The sequence below is a fragment of the Anguilla rostrata genome, unplaced genomic scaffold, assembly GCF_018555375.3.
Source record: "Anguilla rostrata isolate EN2019 unplaced genomic scaffold, ASM1855537v3 scaf1171, whole genome shotgun sequence".
NCBI classification, from domain to species: domain Eukaryota; kingdom Metazoa; phylum Chordata; class Actinopteri; order Anguilliformes; family Anguillidae; genus Anguilla; species Anguilla rostrata.
In genome coordinates this window covers 1-21,219 of record NW_026986498.1, presented here as the reverse complement: position 1 = coordinate 21,219, position 21,219 = coordinate 1, and the positions used below count along the sequence as shown (strand labels likewise).

The window sequence follows — 21,219 nt, the reverse complement described above, 5'->3', positions numbered from 1 at the left end:
GTAAAAATCATGTTCTCAGTTGCAACACTCACTACAGCGTTCCAAACTACCCCTGGAAGCAACGTCAGCATGAGAACTGTTAATAATATCCTTACATTTATATAGCACTTTTCCGAATGCTCAAAGTGCTTTACAGTGAAGGGGAACTCACCTCACCCACCACCAATGTGTTGCACCCAACTGGGTGATGCATGGCAGCCAGAAAGCTCACCACACATTAGCAAAGGTGGAGAGGGAGAGAACATTTTTTTGCCAATTCAATCTAGGGATTATTTTGGTGGCAAGTTTTTGCAAAAGCCAGATCTGGGATTTAGCCCGGACTCCAGGGAACTCCCTACTCTTAGCGATAAGTGTCATGGGATCTTTAATGACGACAGTGAGGCAGGACCTGGGTTTAACGTCTCATCCGAAAGTCGGCACCTCCTACAGCATAGCGTCCCCGTCACTGCACTGGGGCATATTTGACCAGAGGGAAGATTGCCCCCTGCTGGCCCACCAACACCACTTCCAGCAGCAACTCAGTATTCCCTGGAGGTCTTCCATCCAAGTACTAACCAAGCCCACACCTGCTTAGCTTCAGCCAGTCGGCAGGAGCAGAGTGCATGGAGGTATGGCTGCTGTTAGTCAAGAGTTTCATTAAATGGTTTCCATGGCCAAGCAGCCATAAGCCGCTTTTCAACCGCATGGTACCGGCTCAACTCGACTCAACTCTACTCGACTTTTTTGGTTTTCCATCGGACAAAAGTGGTGGGTAGCACATGGTACTTTTTTGGTATAACCACCATCGAGGTTCCAAGCGAGCTGAGGCGATACCAAAAGGTGACGTGAAAACACTGCAGACCACTGATTGGCCAGAGCAACGCGTTTCATGTGGCATTGCTAATGACGACCAGCTATATTGACGGGGGTACTATCTGCAGTGGAAAACGAAGTACCTGGTACCAAAAGCGAGTAGAGTCGCGTAGAGTCGAGTTGAGCCCATACCATGCGGTGGAAAAGCAGGTATACACAAGCCTAAGATCACCATGCGCAATTCTAAAAATCAACTACAGTGGTGTAAACCACACTGCCAGTGGACTTTGGAGTAGTGGAAGCACACTCACTGGAGTGATGAATCATGCTTCACTATCTGGCATTTTGGGTAGGCCCTTTCCTGTTTCAGCATGACAGTGCCCCCGTGCACAAAGCAAAATAATGAAATGGTTTGCTCGGGAGTTTGGTGGGGAAGAACTTGAATGGCCTGCACAGAGCCCTGACCTCTACCCCATCAAACACCTTTGGGATTAATTGGAATTCCGAGTGCGAGTCAGGTAGGCAAAGTGGTGCGGTGAGTAGCACTGTCGCCTTTGGTTAGATCCTTTCACAGTGGGACCATAATCTTTAACACTGATTCAGCTCATGCATTCTTCAAACACCATAAACATACATCATCTTTTTCAGTTACATCTTCTTTTTCAGGTATAAATGAGTAGCACAGTGGCGGCATGTTGTAGTCGATGTTTTAGCGAAAAAAAAGTTTCCAACCATTCATTACATTACATTTAGCAGATGCTCTTACATAACAGCTCGTATTATGCAACTTACACAACTTTTACATTGCATTTATACAACTGAAGCAATGCAGGTTAAGTACCTTGCTCAAGGGTACAACTGCAGTGTCCTACCCAGGAACCTGTGACCATGCAAACCTGTGACAAGACCAGTACCATACCCATTATACTACACTGCCACCTATATTCCTTCTGATTCATTTAATGAATTAAATGATGATGGTATAACAGCGCTCTTCAGTTGGCATTGCTTAGTTTGTGCTGACAGGAGGCTTTTTTTTACAGCTTTACCACAACAAATGACACAACGAATGAAAGGAAATTAAATGAAATGAATGAAAGGAAAGAGCCCAACTTTCTGAGTGTGCCAAAAAAAAAGTTTCAGACGCTGAGAGTGAACAGTCAAGAGCATTCCAGTCCAAAGGATCCCAAGCACTTTGGCTGTTGAATATACCTCAGTAATTTTCCTGTTTTACCAGTTATATTTTAATAATTCTTTCATTTATCAATACACAGACATGGATCCATCTCAGAACACGCTGGATGATCTGATGCTCCGGCTTTCCAGTCAGGAAAACATCGGCAATGACAAAGCCGTGTGTCTTTACACAGTGTATGGAATGCCTTTAACAGACGATCCTTTCTTCAACACATGTGAGTACACAGGTGCCTGATCGAGTAAGTAATTTATTTGTCTCTAAATTCTCAAAATGAAAATTAATAAAACAATAACAACAACAAAAAAGCACAAAGGGTTTGTAATCTTAAAATGGCATAGTGTTACTGCCAAGTAAACAACACCCCAGCCTTTGTTATTTTATAAAATAAACCACACCCAAGCAGGGTTCCATCCAAAACATCAATCCTTACATTTATAGGTTTCTCACTGGCTGACAAATATTTTGTGCCCTCTTTTTCCAGGGAGTTTAAAGGACAGGCACATTAAAAATGGAAGTGAGCTGTACGTCATATTTACACCCAAGCAGAACCTTCGGCCCGCAGTCACCGAAGGTTCTCAAGTCACTTCACAGGAGACCAGTGAGATTCCCGGGGATGACACAGTCCGGTGCCACATCATGCTCAAGGTGTGTATCTACATCCTGTCAAATGAATCTGAATTTGTTGCATGTTTTAGTGCATTTGTCCAGAGGAGGACAATCCCGATCTCTGCCCTAGTGCCAATGGCTGTGCAGGTTTCTTTTCAAACAATAACCCTGGCTCAGTTAACCAATTAGCTCTATAAACCATTTCCAGTAGACATACAAATTAGACCACAATAAAAGGTTTCATGCAGTGACACGTCTTGAGCTGTCATTCTAGGCCTTATCAAACATTTTTCTGAAACCCATAAACAGACATGACCCTTCTTGCTACCTGCAGAGATAATAGTCAAATTTGCTATCATTGGGTTAATTCGTGTTTACCAAGGTCTTGAGTGTATGAGAAATTGCAGTGTGATCCATATGAGACCACCAAATGGCAATAATGTATAAATTGTCCTCAAGTGTCCTCAAAACCTCACCAAATTACAATAAACATCTCCACATTGGAATATTACATGTATGTTTTTTTCCAGCCATATTGCACATAAAGAACCTAATACTATTGAGGATGGTACCTTCTTGAACCCCACAAAACAAATAGGCCTACTCTTTGTTTACTCATTCTGTATTTTTGGCCCTTGTATTCCTGTCAAAATGTGTCCTTTTGGAGAGCATCTACGTACAAAAGGTGTTCATAATTGTTACCCCACACACTAAATTCACATTTAAACAATCAAGCCACTTGGTTTTACCTTGCTGCACACTCTCACTCTTACTTCTTATACTCCACTGCCAGGCTGCACTGCAAGTAGCCCTCTAATTTGTATATGCAAACAGTGGCTGTATGAAATGAGGCAGAGCCTCCACAGCACCCCTTTTATTAGTTATCAATGCTTATAAAGAAATATTCACAGGGAAGTGTGAAGTGAACAGCACTTCATGTCTTTCACCAAAAGCCTCACACCCAGACACACATACACATATGTGAGCAGGCGGTGCTCTGAACAACAGTTAATTTGCCTGTGCTGAACTCTCACCTTAGACCTTGGGGGGCGACATAGCTCAGGAGGTAAGACCGATTATCTGGCAGTCGGAGGGTTGCCGGTTCAAACCCCGCCCTGGGCGTGTCGAAGTGTCCTTGAACAAGACACCTAACCCCTAACTGCTCTGGCGAATGAGAGGCATCAATTGCCTCGAAAAATGAAGGTCAACACATTCATTAGAAGGACAATATCAGTCATGAGAAACAGAAGTGTTAATAAAGTGCAATTCCCCTTTAAGTTTCATAACCACTATATCACACTACAGGGAGACTATGAAATTCAGTTGGACTTGGAAAAAGACACACTAGGGGACCTGAGAAGGAAGCTGTCCAAAGAAAGCGGAATACCTGTACATGTCCTGCATGCTAGGTTAGTGCAATCCTGTTTGTTTTATTACACTGTTTCTGTCGTGTTTTTTATGATTTTGCTATTTTGCATTAACCAATTGAAGTCTCATTTAATTTTCACCAATAAATGACCGATAAAAATTATGTAATCTAAAATAAATGTACATATTCTCAGTGTAATCTGTAATATTTTCACCACAGGGATGTAGAAGGAGGACCTGGACAATCCTTGAAAGATCTTGAGATCAGCAGCCAGTCTGTGGTTCATTTCTCCTTGTCTTCATTTGATAACACATACATGAATGACACAGAGTTCTTCACGTGTGATGTTTCCCCTTCAGTTCCACAAACGCAGAAGGGCATGAGCATTTTCCTCTCAACATTCTATGTCATTGTAAGCTATCATCCCCTCTTTTCTGACACCCCTAACGTAATCCACAGAATGACAGTATGCAACATCGAAGCCATTTTTGAATTGTGGATTTATTATTTGTTAACTGTATTCATTCAACAAAACAGTGACCATATCACAGCTTTCCATCAATTCAGGAAATGACTTTTGAATATTGTTCTATGAAGATAATAACTGAGTTTAATTTCCTTTCCTGAACTGACTGAACAAATTTAAAACTGACCCTTAACTTTGCCAGGCATTCTGGAGTGTTGATTGTGTACCAAGGGTGCATTACCCTATAGTTTCTGCTAGGACTACTCTTAGGTGGCCAAACACCAAGCTTGTGGCTTTGCTATGACTCTAGGATTTTTCTTCTTCTTCTTCCTCTTGCTAATTTTCACCCCTTTCACATGCTAAAATACTCACAAAATTTGGCAGGCATATCCAGTATGGCTGGCAATTTATTATGCGTGACACTCATACAACTGACACTTTAAGTTGCGCTACAGCGCCACCTGCAAAATTTTGACATTGAAAAACTTATTACTTGCATCCAGTTTAATTTACATGCACCAAATTTCTTCCTCTAGTACCTCCTCATCCTGAACCTCCTCAAGTTTGCATCATTTAGAATTTTTTAAAAACAAACATACTTGTTTTCCTACAATGTTTGTCCGATTCTCACCAAATCTGGCATTCAAAATCTACAGCATGTTCCTTTGTTGAAGAAAATTTTTGTATGTTCAAAGATGTTCACAGGACAACAGTTTAAATTTAACCAAAATGCCTGACCGTGTCCAAATTATCATATAGCCCCAAATCTTAGTTGACTGCAACAATGCTTCAGGGCAGGGGTCCTCAATCATATCCAGAAAGGGCCGGTGTGGGTGCAGGCTTTTGTTCCAACTGGGCAGTTACACACCTGATTCTACTAATCAACCACTAGAGTCTTTGCTAAGGACCTTGATTAGTAGAATCAGGTGTGTAACTGCTTGGCGGGAACAAAAGCCTGCACCCACACCGGCCCTTTCTGGATATGATTGAGGACCTCTGCTTCAGGGGATGATAGAAACCTAAATTGTGGACAAGCATGCACAGGCACACAGTGCTATAGTGCAATTTGGCCTATAGGTGGCGCCTGTTTTTTTTTTTCTTTTGCAAAATATCAATTTTGGATCTGCTCCATACACTCAAATTGTATGGAATATGACTCCCTCAGATGGCCTCCCAATAGGATTCCTGAGAAGCACATTCCCCTCAGTCCAGATTCTTAAAAAGCATGTAAAATTAAGTATGAATATGCATAAATTGTGGAAAAGATATTTGACCAATTTAAATCCTTCCTTTATTCAATTTTTTTTTAAATGTACAAATTGAAGACGGATCCATTTAGGTCATGTTTATCAAATTCCATACCACTACCACCCTAGGCGAGGCTACACCACCACTTCAAAATAGCATTGTCAAGTAACTATTACAGATGTACCCTTACATGCAATACACAACAAAGTAAAAATTTGGATTAAGTTTGCAGTCATGAAAAGTACAAGTTACTACAACTTAGGCAGAATGGTACAGACACCAGTGCAGACACTGCTGCCATGTGTCACACTTTAGCTGTCTTACCATCCTCCACACACACACACACACACACACACACAAACAAAACAGCAGTGGTTCTGACTTCTGATCATTCAAAATGGATGGATATAATCTCCAATTAAAAGTGATAGGCTGTATTTATTGGTTGATCTTAAAAGTCTCTGTACTTGAAAAAAATTCCAAAGCCTCCTCATACAATGACCTCATGTAGCTATGTTCCTGCATTATTCTCACAGCTCTCTCACTCTGTTTTGGGAATGCTTCAGTATTATTAACAAACAATGGGCATATCTCAGACATGTTGCTCAAATTCGCTTATGTTTTCTCAGAAATTCCAAAAACATACAAATCCCCCCAACATGGTACAGCTCACCCTTGATGCTTGGCCGCCAACATTGCTCCTTGCATTATTATTATTATTATATTATTATTATTATTATTATTATTATTATTAATGCACTTGTTTTGTTGTCCTACAGTACAAATCCGACTTCGGACACAAACTTCAGAAAGTAATAGCATTAATTCGAAGGCTCACTGAGTGCAATGCATTAGCCCAGGCTTTATATCAGCTGGTGTGCAGAGGTGAATTTGGGACCAGGAACCAGAAGGTGATACACACGTTTCACAATGACAGTCACGCAAACACACTCATACATACACAGACATGCAGTGTATTCCACATGCACGTAGACCATTACATGTCACTCATATGACAGACTATATGGCATCTTCTGTACTAGAAGAGAACACAGAGCATTTACTGTTTATTATACTGTCCAACTGTTTTTATTCTCTGCACAGCTTGCATAGAAGAACATGTGTGTGAACTTTATGTCAGTCAAAAATTAACTTGAATAGATAGCTAAAATATAAAGTCAATATAATTATCCAGCTTGTTACCAGGTAGAATCCAAAGCAGAGTGCCAACTATCATGGTATTTAGCAGCCAGCACAAAAATAAATTTCTAAGTGGCTACTAGTATAGGCATATAATATTGCAGTGGATGTTGCATTTCTAACATCTGTTCAATTTCTGAATCATACATGAATTGTTGTGGCAGTCACATGTTAATATGTCCTTTTTCATTTATTTTAGATTGCAATTGTTGAAGGACTTTATTTACTCTTCAGAGAACTGTTGCCCAGCAGAGCCAAAAAAACATGTCCTGAGATCATTGAAGACTCAGAGGTTTTTGAGTACTCGAATGTGTGCTGGGCCTACCTGATGTCTCAGTCTAAGGTATATTATAATCTCAACAAAAATATAATCAACATAAAAATGGCAAGTTACTCATGGCATTCATAGACACTTGTAAAATCAGAAAGAAAAAAACACAATTCCTAAAATATGTTTGTGTACCAAATGGCTGACAATGTAATTCCAAGTTCCATCTATATAACTAAATTTCCACCAATATGTTCAGCACAAACTACGCAAGTCATATGCACAATCAATGCTACCTATATCTTCCTTCATTTGTTCAAGTAATTTAGGGCTGTGTTTGGTAAGCCACGTATAGTACAGTACCATTTTGAATAACAGCGCGTATTGGAAGGAACTGTCATGACATACAGCATGTCAAGAAAGCCCAGTCAGGTTTATTTTTGGGCTAAAGGGGAGCTGCACCCAAAAAATATATATTCCCCAATATTCTATAAGCCCATCATGATTATTTTGCAGGGCAAGCCAAATGAAATTTTACACTGCTAGTTAACCAACCCTTCACTTAATGTCATCTATCTAATTGATTTACTTACAATATGCAAGAAGTGCAACTACAATTGTGAACAACTTGCTAATTAACATGGCTGGCGCTAAATACATTGTTTCAGAGTTAACTGGTAATTAGGCTGGTTGTGCCAGCAAACAGTTTGCAGGCTGTAATATAATTTCATGGCAGTTATCGCAACAACAACAAAAAATGTACAAGTCAGCTGACAGCTAATTTACTGTGGGAGATGGTGTTTGGTTCACTAAGTGAAACTTAAAATGAGAAGTGAATAGCGAGTAATCAGTCTATTTTTACCTCATATTTATATGATTTCATGAAGAATAAAAACAGCTGGTCATTTAGTTTCAAAGTCTCAGAAAAAGATAAACAGGATAAAAGGATGCTCATGTTGGTCAACAGATTATTAATAATTACAAATGCAATTTTTCAAAGGAATCTTAGCTGATTTTTCATGTAAAAATGTTATACTGTAAGCAATTTGTAATTTATATTTATAAATCTCTTTACTGAATATTTTCAGGATGAGAAAAATGAGGACATTGCACCAATAAGTTTGCTCTGTGAAGGATCAGGAAAACGCCTCTGTGAGCCGGTTCGCATTCCTGGGATACCCTCAGTTTTTGACAGAGCATACGTTCTGGACAAAATATGGAGTAAGAAAATGTTACTATTTCTTTTTGGCTGGACCGCAACAGTGGGGCCAGCCCTACAAATGCGAATGTCTGTGAGTGAGTGAGTGACTGACTGACTGACTGACTGATGAAGTTACACCATTGGTCGGCTAGATCATGTGTGTTAGGTCCAGCCATATACTAGGTTTTAACCTGGTCTTGTTTCTATTATTTTGAGGGGTTGCAATTGTTACAGAGAAAGCACATGCTAATGTGCCCCCTCCTGAAATTACAGAGTAGCTGCATCTCAAATGGAGGGCAGCTGCCTCACTGCCTACATCCTTAGAAGTGAGCTCCCCCCGAAGGCAGTGTCCCAACCAAGCGGCCAAAACCAGACTTTGTTTTTGAAGCACATTTCCTGGTCTTGTTGTTCCTGGTAGCTCACTAGCGCCACTACGGTTGGCTCCAGTATAGGTGTTTTCATATCCGGTTTACATGCAAGTCTACGGTACAAATGCGGTCAAAATACAAAGTCAATAATTTTTTCTCATGAGAACAAATAGTCACAATATGTGTATTTTATTCGTCTTATGACTGTCCATGGGTCAATTTCATGATTTATTGTGTCATTTGGGCACTGTTATAATATTTGTTGTGGACCAATGAGGTACAGTTTGCGTCACTTCCTGATTACTGCAGCAGACTAAGCTACAGTATGGGCTACAGTCTATGGTCACTGGGGTAGGAGGTGGCGCCTCTTGGCCTTGACATTGCTGCTCCGACCACGGTCCACCTGTGCGAAGTCAGAAAATGCAGGCGTCCCATTTCGTAGTGATTTCATTATGGCGTGTGCTATTTACAGCTGCACTAGACGACCATAAAATAATCCTCCTCTGAAGTTTTTCGGTAGCCGAGTCATTTTTACTATTTCCTTTAGCCTACTTAACAAAATAATTCGTTGGCAGAAAGCGTAATCAGCTTTCTATATTTGGTAGTCCAGTAGCCTATGCTAAAACAGTTCGCAACTTTGGCTACCAAGCCATTTGACTAGCTAGCTAACCCTATGCGGCAAATATTCAATCTGTCAAACGTGTTTGACGGCTTGTCAGTCGTGTACATTCCGTAAATGTCTACCTGGGCCATGCTTCACGCATGCGGCAAAGCTCCTATAATCCCGGTTTTGGGATAAACACTGCAAAACTTTCAGTTTCACGAAGCGAATTAAGAGTCTTAAGGTTTATTTGCTGAATAACATACAACACACGATGAAAACACACACACACAATTTAACAAAATTAACCATCTTTGTAAGACTGGCATTTAGAAAGGAACACGTTTTTAGCATTTTAGAAACCGACAAGAGCATTTAAGACAGTGGTTCTCAGAATCGGTCCTGGGGGCTCCTTGCGTATATTGGCTTTTCTCCATTGGTTTTGATGATTTACAAGAAAAAATATATAATAGCCTAATAATAATTAGAAATTCAATGTACATTATTTTTGTCTTCATGCTCCAGGTGGAAAACTTGCTGTACAAAGTGCGTTGTCATATTTACCCGCCTGCAGATCAGTTATTAAAATACTTGGTAGATTTGTTAATCACCGCTGAGTGTTAATTTTTATTCGGTAGAAAGTGACTTGCGAATGATCAGTCAGCTAGCGTCACCGAGCAAGTGAACACCACAAACGGCGATGGAGTAGCTAGTAGCTACGGCGAAAACCTACGACGATAACTTCCTCGGTTAACAGCAGGTCTACCAGACAGTTATACGAAAATTAGCCTAGTCAAATCACCAGTAGCCTACACATCTCTGATTGATGGACCATCAGTGCAGTCGATGCTCTTCCCCTGTGGTTCATATTGCTAATACGTGAGCTAACCACAGATAGCCTACCTAGCTCACTGGCAAGCTGATATGCTAGCTAAGCATATTCGTTTTGCTGAGAAACATAAATTGAAGATAATTGTATTATTAATGTCGTACATATAACGTGATTACATGACACAGTACAGTCACGGATGGAAATTAAACTCCGTAAACATTTGATAATATATTTTAAAACATAACTGCAGACAGTCAGCTAGCCTCAAGTTCGTTCTGCAATCGTTCGTTCAGGTTTATGGGCTTTTCCGTACCGGACTGTCAATCACATTGTAAAATCACAGAACCGCTTAACTCTATGGTTTTGGCTCCAAATCGATTCGTTCAGGTTGATGGGCTTTTCCACACCAGACTGTCAATCACATTGTGAAAATCACAGAACCGCTTAACTCTATGGTTTTGGCTCCAAATCGACAACATGGCCGCGGCCGCCATTGAGCTTCAAAACGTGTTTTACAGACCCACGGAAAGTCAATGGGTGGCGTCACAGTAGCTTTGTCCATAATTTTTACAGTCTCTGGTCCCAACGGACAAGGAACCACAGGAGGCAATGAATTAGGGACGCACTTTGAAGACAGGCTGACATGATTTTGATGCGTGATTACAAGCAAGTTAGCTGGCTAGTTCATGGAAAGCAAACCAAACATTAAATATTTTATTCCAGTGTATTAAAAATTAAAATGCTTTTTTAAATAGAAATATAGCGAATTATCGAGTTCACTGTACTGACCAGAGACGGTAAAAAATACTGTACTGACCCTTGTAAATGAGCTCCACCGCTGTTTTCAGGAGATGACCGGAAATGAGAGACCCCTACATCCGGTTTACATACCCGGAAATGTGAAATAGGCCTATGGTGGATGTGCTCAGATGGTGTTACTGTCTCCGGTTCAGGTGTCATTTTGACATATCGAACCCCCTTATTGGATACAAGCCTATCACGTGATTGTGTACTTCACATTGTTTTGTGCATGAGTACATACAATTTACTGGCACATTAGCAAACTTGGTACCCTCGTATGTAGCTTTCTTAGCTATGAAGGTAGCTAACAAGGCTCTGTAGCTGGCTTTATCATCTGGCAAGTTAGCAGCTAGCTAGCTGCTAGATGATAAAGCCAAACACAGAGCCTTGCTTGCTACCTTAATGGCTAGCTAACTCGCTACTTAGCTGCCAACTTGCGAAATCATAAAACCACGGTTCAACTGATATAGCAGCACAGAACTGAGTATCCTTGCTGTAGCTTTATTAGATATGAAGGTAGCTAAAAAGGCTCTGTGGCACTGAAATTTGCACTGAAGTCTGTAATTACATGCTCAGCCTTGTATCCAATAAAACAAGAAATAGATGGACTCAGGATTTGCACTGAATTCCAGTTTTTGCAAACTAGCTTATAGCGATGTGAGTAGCTTCCTTGCTAACCAGTCGAGCCAGCTAGGCGAGGTTTCCAATCAGACGTTAGTTACAACTCCACAGCTGCCAGCATAATCTTTGCACTATCACAGTAATAGCGGTTTACGATCAAATATTAGTTATAACCCCAGAACATTGCGACACTGCCATCTCCATCTTTAGAAACACAGGCCTTCCTACAGTTCACTTGCTTTAATTGACTACTTAGCTTAGCCTGCGCACTAAGAACAGGTAATAAACCCAACACAGATCCTGTGTCCAATACAGAATCCTACGTGAATAAGCACATAGTTACGCATAGCCTTGTATCATATAAACCGGCCAATACAAATGCCATCTGAACTGGAAAGAAAGTGACGCTGTCTGGGCAGCTCAACCATACCACCGCCATTATTTTAACAGAAGTAAGAAGCCTGGGGTAATCGCAAATAACTATGGAATATCCTACCAGGCAAAAGATACATGGGGTGCTGGCTTCAAAATCGTCCGAATGAATGAGCCTTTGCAGGCATCATTTTTGGCTAACTGTCAAATGAGATGTTCCTCGTTACCTTCCTGCCTTGGAATACTGCCTTCGAAGGGAGCATTTTTGCTGTTTGTGGCACAAACACTGTGTAGTGATTGGATGAGCCAACAAATGGAACTGGGTGGTTTTTTTGTTATTAATACCACATGATACATGGCTACAGTGACAGGATTAAAATTTAATAAAATGTGAAAAGGACGCGTTCGCATTCCCATGTCAGTCCTGGTTAGTTTTGTCTTTAATGTTGTCCTTTAACGTTGCTTGTGTAATGACGCAAGGTGGGGGAAAAATCCCAGGCTGCAGTGAAGAAAACCTCAAGGAAACATCGATCCAGAGAGCAACCGATGTTGAGATGATTTCATTGAGTCTTCCTCTGTCAAGAACCTTCCCTTTGTGGGTTTCGTCTAGTTCTGGTTGCAAGTAAGCTTTCATTTGAGCGGAGATCCTTATAGCATAAATATTTCATATAAAAATATTGTAATTATATATATATATATATATATATATATATATATATATATGTTTTAATTTGTAAAATGTCTATATTTACTACATATACAATTATGAAATGTGAAACTATGAAATAGTGTTATAAGAACTGACCATACATATTTTACAATCAATTTTATTTGTATAGTGTTTTTTTTTTATTTTTTTTTTTTAAACAGGAAAACTTAGGCAAGAGTGAGTCTGAACTACCAAAAATCCAGTGAGGCTAAGAAAAGGCTCCCCAATAGATATATATGCGGTTCTCATTTTGATCTTCTGTTGGTTCGGTGTTTCAACTGTATTGGGGAATAGACTCAAGTCCCCCATTTAACTCTTCAGGTAAAGAACTAAAATGACTTCATCTTTGTAGTTTTCAGTTTAATCCAGAAAAGACATTTGAGGAGATGACTGAGGGTTTGTCAATGTACTCTCACCTGGAACCATATCCACCTTTACGATTGCTGGATCTAGGACTCTGTGGACCTGGTCTTCTGTATATCAAAGAAGGTATGACCCTGTCAGGTGAATTGGTGGTTTACTTAATTTGGCTTTTGTTGTTTCCAGGTGTACAGGGGTACCAGTTCATATGTTAATTCACATGCATTCATGCGATTTAACATATTATGTGTAATATATTGATTCTGCATTTATTATTTTTTATTTTCTAAAGTGTTGGAAACAAGTTACATATATGGTCAATCAAAATGCATCCGAATATTATTGGAATATACTGTGTGTATTTCAATCAAAATGTATCTGAATATTATTGGAATATACTGTGTGTATTCTTATTATGATTGCTTGACATAATTATTCAGAGGTGTACCAGTTTTGTGGTTTGCTGATGGGCTATAGTTGGAAGAGTGGACATTTCAAAATGGGACCAAAGCTGCTAAGCCAAGTGCCCAAAAGTGACCCAAAAGATAGCTACGACATGGAACTTTATCATTATCATATTTAATGATTCATGAAAGTTTCTAGTTGAACTAACATAGACCTTTTCCCTTTTCAGATAATCTATGCGCTTTTTACAGCAGGGTTAAAACGGAAAAGCCTGAGGAGGTCCATGTTCATGATTTTCTCACTGAGAAAGACACAACAGTAAATGTGCATGACCTGGCACGTGAGTAAGTACCAGTATTTTCACTTTTCAGGTATTCCTCTATTTTAGAAAGCTCCTGAATAAAACTGCACATTTTGCAAATTTGTAAAATTCTGCATGTAGGCACGTAGAATTAGAATTACATAAATGATCAATTACATAATAGTTTATGAAAATGAATGTTCCTAATGTTACAAATACTTAATGAACCAACCAATTTCTGCCAGGCAGACTTGTGTTTTCTGTCTTTGCTCGAACAGTTATAGACATTTATTGTATTCTTAGATCCTGAACATAACCCAAACCCTGCCCCAGCTGTAACATTTGCAGTATTTCTAACACTAACCCTGTTCTCAGCCATATTAATACAAGATTATATGACTTTTATTTGATTATTAAAAAACTATGCTCTTGTGTTGAATTTGGGAAAACTGTTTTATGATAGTTAAAGTTTCGAAAAAAAAAGTTTCCAGAAATGACCAATTTGGTTATGAAACACCATGTTAAATTGGTAGTAATATTTATATGTTATATTGGGGGGGGGGGGGGGGGGGGGAATTCATACAGGAAATATGTAATTTAGAGAAAATGGCCATTAAAGCTAATTTTGTGCTTGGTATAGATGAAGCTACTGGTATAAAAACATCTAAATTAACTATGTAAAATAGTTTGTTGATAATAATTTCAGATATTTTATGAAACTACATTAGTTGTAGAAGCTTGATATCATAATATCTCAAAATTGATCCAGTCAAAATCCCTCTTTTCACCTTTGGTGTCTCCTCTAAATAAATATTTTAATTCATCCTAGGCATATTTTTTTCAAGGTCACTGGACTGATCAATACATTCTGTTTTCTGTTAGACTTGGAGATTTCAGAAAGAACAAGACCTTCCAAATGAACAGAGTTCCAGCAGAAGCAATACTGGTAACAAAAAATGATCAAATATAAATGTTTGCTCATTTGTAAATCATATTAGGTGACAGTTTTAAATGGTATTTGTTAGATTAAAATTATGCATGTTGCAGACTGTTTTGCGTTTAATTGAATTATTAAATTTTGAATTAATTTATGGTACATTGCTTCAGTATGAGACTGTTGTAATCCATTCATATTTCATACACCCACTGCACCGATTATATGGAGTAAGATAAGAAAATATTCTTAGACATGATCATTTGCTGCACTAAAACACTGATTATTCTTAGGTGCTGGTGGATGCAAGCTCGTCTATGATTGAACAGTGTTACACATCATGGAAAAGGATGGATGCTGTCAAACAGCTGTTCGATTGCTTTTCAGACCGGATTATGGCATACGATTTCCCCCATGTCATTGGTCTTCTTAAGTTTGGAAGGGATGTAAACTTCCACAAGTTCACAGAGTCCCTGGAAACATTCAGGGTAATGTGTTGTAATTCTGTGTTTTAAAAAACATAGATACACTCACACACACACACACACACACACACACACACATATGTATATATATGCACACACACAAACACGCATATATACATATATGTACACTTTATAGGGATGGTGCGAAATACAAATACCACATTTGGCAACACTCGGATAATGCATTCTCCCTGAATGTTTTCTCCACCATAATTTGACTAATAGTATTCGGATTCGGATCTATTTTCCCATCTCTTGGATGCAATTCGCTCAGAAGTCTGCAAAAAAGTTCTCAGTTAGAAACATCGCACTTCAAGGACTTCACAATAAAAATTACTTCAATGCCGTAAATGCTATATCCTCCTCCCTCTACAACTTTTCTAAATATTATGCTTAAAATGTTTAACTGCATAAAAAATTGACACAGTAAAGAAATACAGGCAGTTTGTGCCATTTGCTGCATAACCCCCATAATAGACAATAGGTGCATTTAACCAGGTACGAACATGTCACTGTCTACTCCAGCTCGTTGTTCAGCCACAAAATGGCCAGCACTGTGTGCAAGTTTCCTAATCAAGCGCTATCAAAAAAAACTTTGCACATTTAATCACAGAAAATTCATTCACTGCAAGCCTTTGAGGTGGGGATGAATAATTGTGGACTCTGTAGTGATAGAAAAGAACTCCACGGAGGTAATGGCACCAACATATTTTCAGGTTTTCACTGAAACTGACACTTTGAATGTACTGAATAAAGCGGCTTCATGACAACTGTGTGAAATATAATCGATTTGTGTGTGTGCGGTCCCAGCAAACCACCAAAGCTGTACGTTGTCTGTGGAATTACCCATCTAGTGTTAAAGGTAACTCTGACTCGCTGTCTCTCTGCAGGTGTGCATGTCTAATTAATTAACTTTGTGCTGACTTCTGAGCTAATCGCATGAAAGAGCTGGGAAAGAGATTCAAATCTGAATAATAGTGGCCAAATTTTGGAGAAGAAAACATTGGGGTATAACACATTATTTGAGATTTGGCACCATGGGCATCGCTCCAAATCCAATATTCTAAGTCTTGGTTTATTTTGTCTTGCGTGTTTCAGACTTACGTTCGTGGGATTGAACCGGACGGAATGACTCCACTCTATGATGCCTTAAATCTTGGACTTTCTGAGCTCCAAAACATCAAGGAATGTTTCCCAAACTGCAGACTCCGCATGCTGTGTCTTACTGATGGAGACGACGTAGGGTAAATTCTATTTAAATGGGTCACTTGAGGTGGTTCAGGCATCTGATAAGGATGCCGCCTGAGCCCCTCCCTCTGGTGGTGTTCCACGCGCAACCACCAGGAAGGAGACCAAGGGGCAGACCTAGGACATGCTGGAGAGATTATATCCATGGCTGCCCTGGGATCACCTTGGGATCCACCGGGATGAGTTGGCAGAAGTCAGTGGGGACAGGGATGTCTGGGCTGCTCTGCTTTCACTATTACTACCACAACCCAGATCTTGACTGAGTGGTTAGAAAATGGATTGATGGATAGATGGATTTATTTTTTAAATTTTGTTTGCAATATTATCTCAAGTCAACATATTTAAAACCTTTTAAAAGTGGTATTGTACTTCAGGAAGCACACACCTGTTGATTTTAGAATTTAATCTATTCCACTTTCTTTTCTTTTAAAAATGTTAGTTCTAAGAGTGATCCAGTGCAAGTTGCAGTCAAACTGATTGGTGCCAACATAGTTGTGGATTCAATCCTCCTTGGAGCAAATCAAAACACTGTTCTGCACGGAATCAGCAATGTGACAGGTCAGCAACATTCTCATTAACATATATCAGCTATGGCTGTTGGTCTGTTGTCGGTGGAGGAGGGTTGCAGTAATTATATTTATAATATTTGAATTGTAGCATTTTTTGTTGTACATTACAAGGCCTTAGTCTACAGAATTTCTGCCTGAAATTTTGAAATGGCTTGAACCGTGTCATGGAAAAACAAAATATAGTGTCTTCTTCTCCTCTGTACTGCTTAATGAAATATATGTGAAGAGATGTATTGTATATAACCTCAGAAAACAGGCATTTGGGGTAGACATTAAGAACAACTACAGAATCTGCATATGGCATTTCTCTGGGGTATTTTGAAAGAGGAAAAATATATTGGGTTCTGTTTGCACATAGCTGACATTGAAATGATTCTGATAATGCAAGATATGAATCATGTATTGTAAAGATATATAAAACACTTAACTGCATGTTAATAAGAGATAAGCATGACTGATTACTGTATTTCAATAGCAGATGTAGTTGATATCCCTAGAGCATAATGGAAGAAAATATTAGAGTGGGGGGGACTTAAAAGACAAAACCTTACTGGGATAGGGTGCAAAACTGGTTTGATTTTAAGTTATTTTAGCCTCCCTTGCATTATAAATTACTCAAATGTGTTGTACAGGAGGTTGTTGTTTCAAACCAGAGACGAGCAAAGACGCGTTAAAGCTCTTTGAAATGGAAACAGTGCTGTCTCTGGAGAGAAGGAAACTGAAAAAAAAATCTGAAGTATCCTCTGTGCAGACACTGGTGAGTGCAGCCATCATGGTATTTTGATTTTAGTACTTCATATTGCCTTCTAAAGTAAACTTTCATGAAACTGCGTTTTTTTTTTTTTTTTTTTTTTACTGGTTCAGTTATAATTAGTGTGCTTACCTCATGAATTTAAATCTTAAAGAACACTAATGACAAGTTATCAGTTTTGCAGTACACACATGTTGACAAATCTTAATTATTATGATTTATTTTTTTTTACAAGGCTGATTTAACGAAAATCTTTCAATCATGTGGCTTTGATGAAAAACCAGAAGTTGTACATCCTGGAGAATTAAGCCATAAAGTGACCTTGCCACAAAAGTAAGTGGCATATTTGGTGTGCAGAGATAATTGTTCTGAAATTTATCTTATTATGAGCTTATTTTAAACCACAGAAAATAGAAAAAAAGCTCACAGTGGTCATCTGTTAGTGTTAATTCATGCCGGATGTAAACTTAATAAGATCTTGATAAGAATAACTTCTCTTTAGGTTGTTCATTTGAAATATGAACATCACCTATCCACAGTTTAAGGAGGTGACAGCCTGAAAGGAACCAAGTAACTGTTAGAATGTTTATTTTTAGATGAAGTGTCCCTTTTTTAAAAAAATTGCCCATTTTCAGCCACAAAGGCGGAACCATTTAAACTCAGCAATGTTCATGCCACCTATCTTCCTACACAGTGCTTTGAAAAAGAAAATTCAGGAATCCAAGACGGGTCGATTTATGGTCAAGGATGGACGAATCCTGGAGGAACTGAAACATCTACATGTCGATCCACATCCATACTGCACAGTGCTTCCCTCAGAGACCGACTTCAGTAAGTAAGACAGGGAAGGTAACTCCTAATATTTGACCAAAAACATTATTATGCAAGGTACAGGAGAGGAACATGCCACTGAACTGGTGACTCGTGAAATAACAAGCACAAAACCATCCAGACCCACGGCGCAACTTGGTGAACTGTATTTTTTGGTTGATTTTACGCGTTCATATATGGCAGTTGATTGTCTCAGAATTCGGACTGATATAGGCAGGGCAATATTTTCACTGGAGACTTAATACCATCTTATAACTTCAAAGTCCCAGGTCATTTGTGAATGCTTGAAATTGATTTTGAAAACAGACACTGCATGCTACAATCATGATAACGGCAATGACTGTGCTGTGAAGTTTAGGTAGCAAACAACAAGGCTGAATCTTTTTGACATAATGTAGAAACTATACGCTCAGATCGCCTAGTTTCACTCACTGTGGCCAAGCGGAATCGATAACGTTTCTGAAAATATATAACATTAAAAGATGTAATTCTATGTTCTACTGGGAGTTTTGCCGTTTACTGAGGGTGTGACAGAAAATGTCGGTGCTGCTGACTGTAATCGAATGTTTTTGATATTTACCATTCGATTTAGCAAGTACCATTCACAGTACATTTTTATGGGTTAGTACTCTCAGATTGTGCTAGCTACTTTACATGAACCTTGTACGGCGATCAATAAAGGCTAACAGCACAGTACCACTTAGTTCTTGTTACTTGTACTAGCACTGTAATGAACGAAACAAAAGGCTACAAACTACCTTTTCTGTGAGAAATGTGTTGTCGAGCTCACACGCATACACTGCTGGCGACATTGTAAAGCTCCGTTTTGCCCTCAGTACTATATAGCTAGGTAGCTATGGCACGTCCTGACCTCTGTAACGTAATTTGTTGTCCTCCGTGTGTCGATACATCTGTATTGGTGGTTGTAGCTGTGTGTCCTTAACTCCTACTCAGGCATGCAGGATAGCATCCGTACGCGCTAACTAGGTTAGCTAAAGTAGGCGAAACGCGAACATGTTAGGGTTAGCAAAAGTAACGTTAGGCAATAAAACTGTGCTTAAAAATGTTGTGGCGTACCACCTGCGCATGCGTCCTACTAAACAAAGCAGTTCCTGCACATGCGTCCCAGCGGACCTCCCTCAAAGGTTGTTTGTGAGTGAGTGAGTGAGTGACCACAAATTGCCACGCATAGCGAAGGCACCAGTTCCTGCACGCCGTGGCAAAAATCTAGTTTTACCTTCATCATTTCCCATGTCTTCTGCTTTGTGAAACTAGGATGAGATTTTTAAAACCGTAATGGAGAAAAAGTATTGCTTCAGAATTCCAATGGGTGAGTTTACAATGTATATCTGTCCACGTGATAATCACACGGACAGATTTCAATTCCAGATATTCAATAACCCTCATGAATCACTCATCACTTGTCACTGTTATGACAATACCCAATCCAAATGGCTGTCAACTTAAAATGGCTGACCACAGCCAAACATATACTTCATTAATACTGCTTCCTTTCAGGATTCTGGAAGATTCTAATGAAAGGGCCTCCCAATACACCATATGCAGAAGGAGCCTTCGAGCTCTACTGCCAATTTGGAGAAGATTACCCCATGAAACCCCCCCTAGTGCGCTTCCTCACTCCTGTATCCTTCCTCAGGGACTGACTCAAGCCTGGAGGTGTCATACTGGGCTTTTTTAAAAGCAAAAAACAAGGTTTTAAAATAAATGTTTTGATTCTGAAAGAAGCAACTAAACAGGATCAGTGCCTTCCCATTATTAGGAGAAGATTAATATCTTTATGTGGTGTCTCATAGCTAAAGGACTAGTAAAGTGATCCATGGTTCAGAATTGAATGTGAACCAATGTCGTGTATGACTGTCAATGGGAATTTCACAGCTTGCATTGCCTTTGCATGGGGTTCGGTCAGGCCTGCGTTATTGTGAAACAGCGACATCTTCTGGTCAGTGGGTGCCTTGCATCTATCTGCAGCAGCTATACTGTGTTCTGCTGCAGTTGCTTTTTATCTCAGGTGACTGGCCGCAAGGCGAGAAGCTGCACTGGCTGCATGAGTTTTTGGAAGACTTGTGCTAGTATGCACCCCTCCCAAAGTGAGGATGATTAATTCCAAATTAGGATTAAGGGAAAAAAATGTGTGGGGGTGGGGATAAAATAATTTTAAAAATGTGTTGGCTATTGAACCAATTTTCCAATGGTTAGTGTCATTTGCAATATCTCATTTTTTTGTTTTATTTTTTGTTTTTTGGGATGCACTTTTAAAAGCCACCCATAAAATATCCAGGAAAATAATGGTTTTGTAAGGGAGACATGTTTCCTTTCTTGTACTTAAACGTCTCCAAGTACATGTAATTTCCTTAAGGTAAAAACAGATTTACCACTGCAACGTCAACAGCGTGGGACGCATCTGTCACAATATATTTGATCGGGACTACTCTGCCCACGTAACAATGAAAGAGATACTGGAAGCGGTGTTCGGACTCCTGATTGTACCGGAAGCTGAGGATCCCTTAGACAGGTAAATGAACTTCAGCACGCTCTTCATGAACAAAGTTCTCAGTGGTCTTTGAGCGGTGAAGCAAATACATAACCTTCAAGTGAAGAGTGAAGAAAATCCAGTGCTCACAAAATGTTTTAAATTCTTTGCTAATATTTTTCAATGTAGCCT

General features: G+C 39.4%; 1 protein-coding gene across 1 annotated transcript; it reads left to right on the top strand.

Moving 5' to 3' along the window:
• Positions 1-1,877: 1,877 nt before the first annotated feature.
• On the top strand, positions 1,878-21,191 carry LOC135247240 (uncharacterized). Its single transcript, XM_064320551.1, has 19 exons — positions 1,878-2,204; positions 2,472-2,635; positions 3,902-4,005; positions 4,185-4,377; positions 6,459-6,590; positions 7,079-7,222; positions 8,236-8,368; positions 12,424-12,565; positions 13,005-13,141; positions 13,647-13,761; positions 14,601-14,664; positions 14,946-15,140; positions 16,236-16,381; positions 16,825-16,943; positions 17,587-17,711; positions 17,941-18,038; positions 18,400-18,536; positions 20,055-20,179; positions 20,924-21,191. The coding sequence occupies exons 1-19, from the start codon at positions 2,069-2,071 to the stop codon at positions 21,071-21,073; spliced, it is 2,559 nt and encodes an 852-aa protein (XP_064176621.1). The 5' UTR covers positions 1,878-2,068; the 3' UTR covers positions 21,074-21,191.
• Positions 21,192-21,219: the final 28 nt, after the last annotated feature.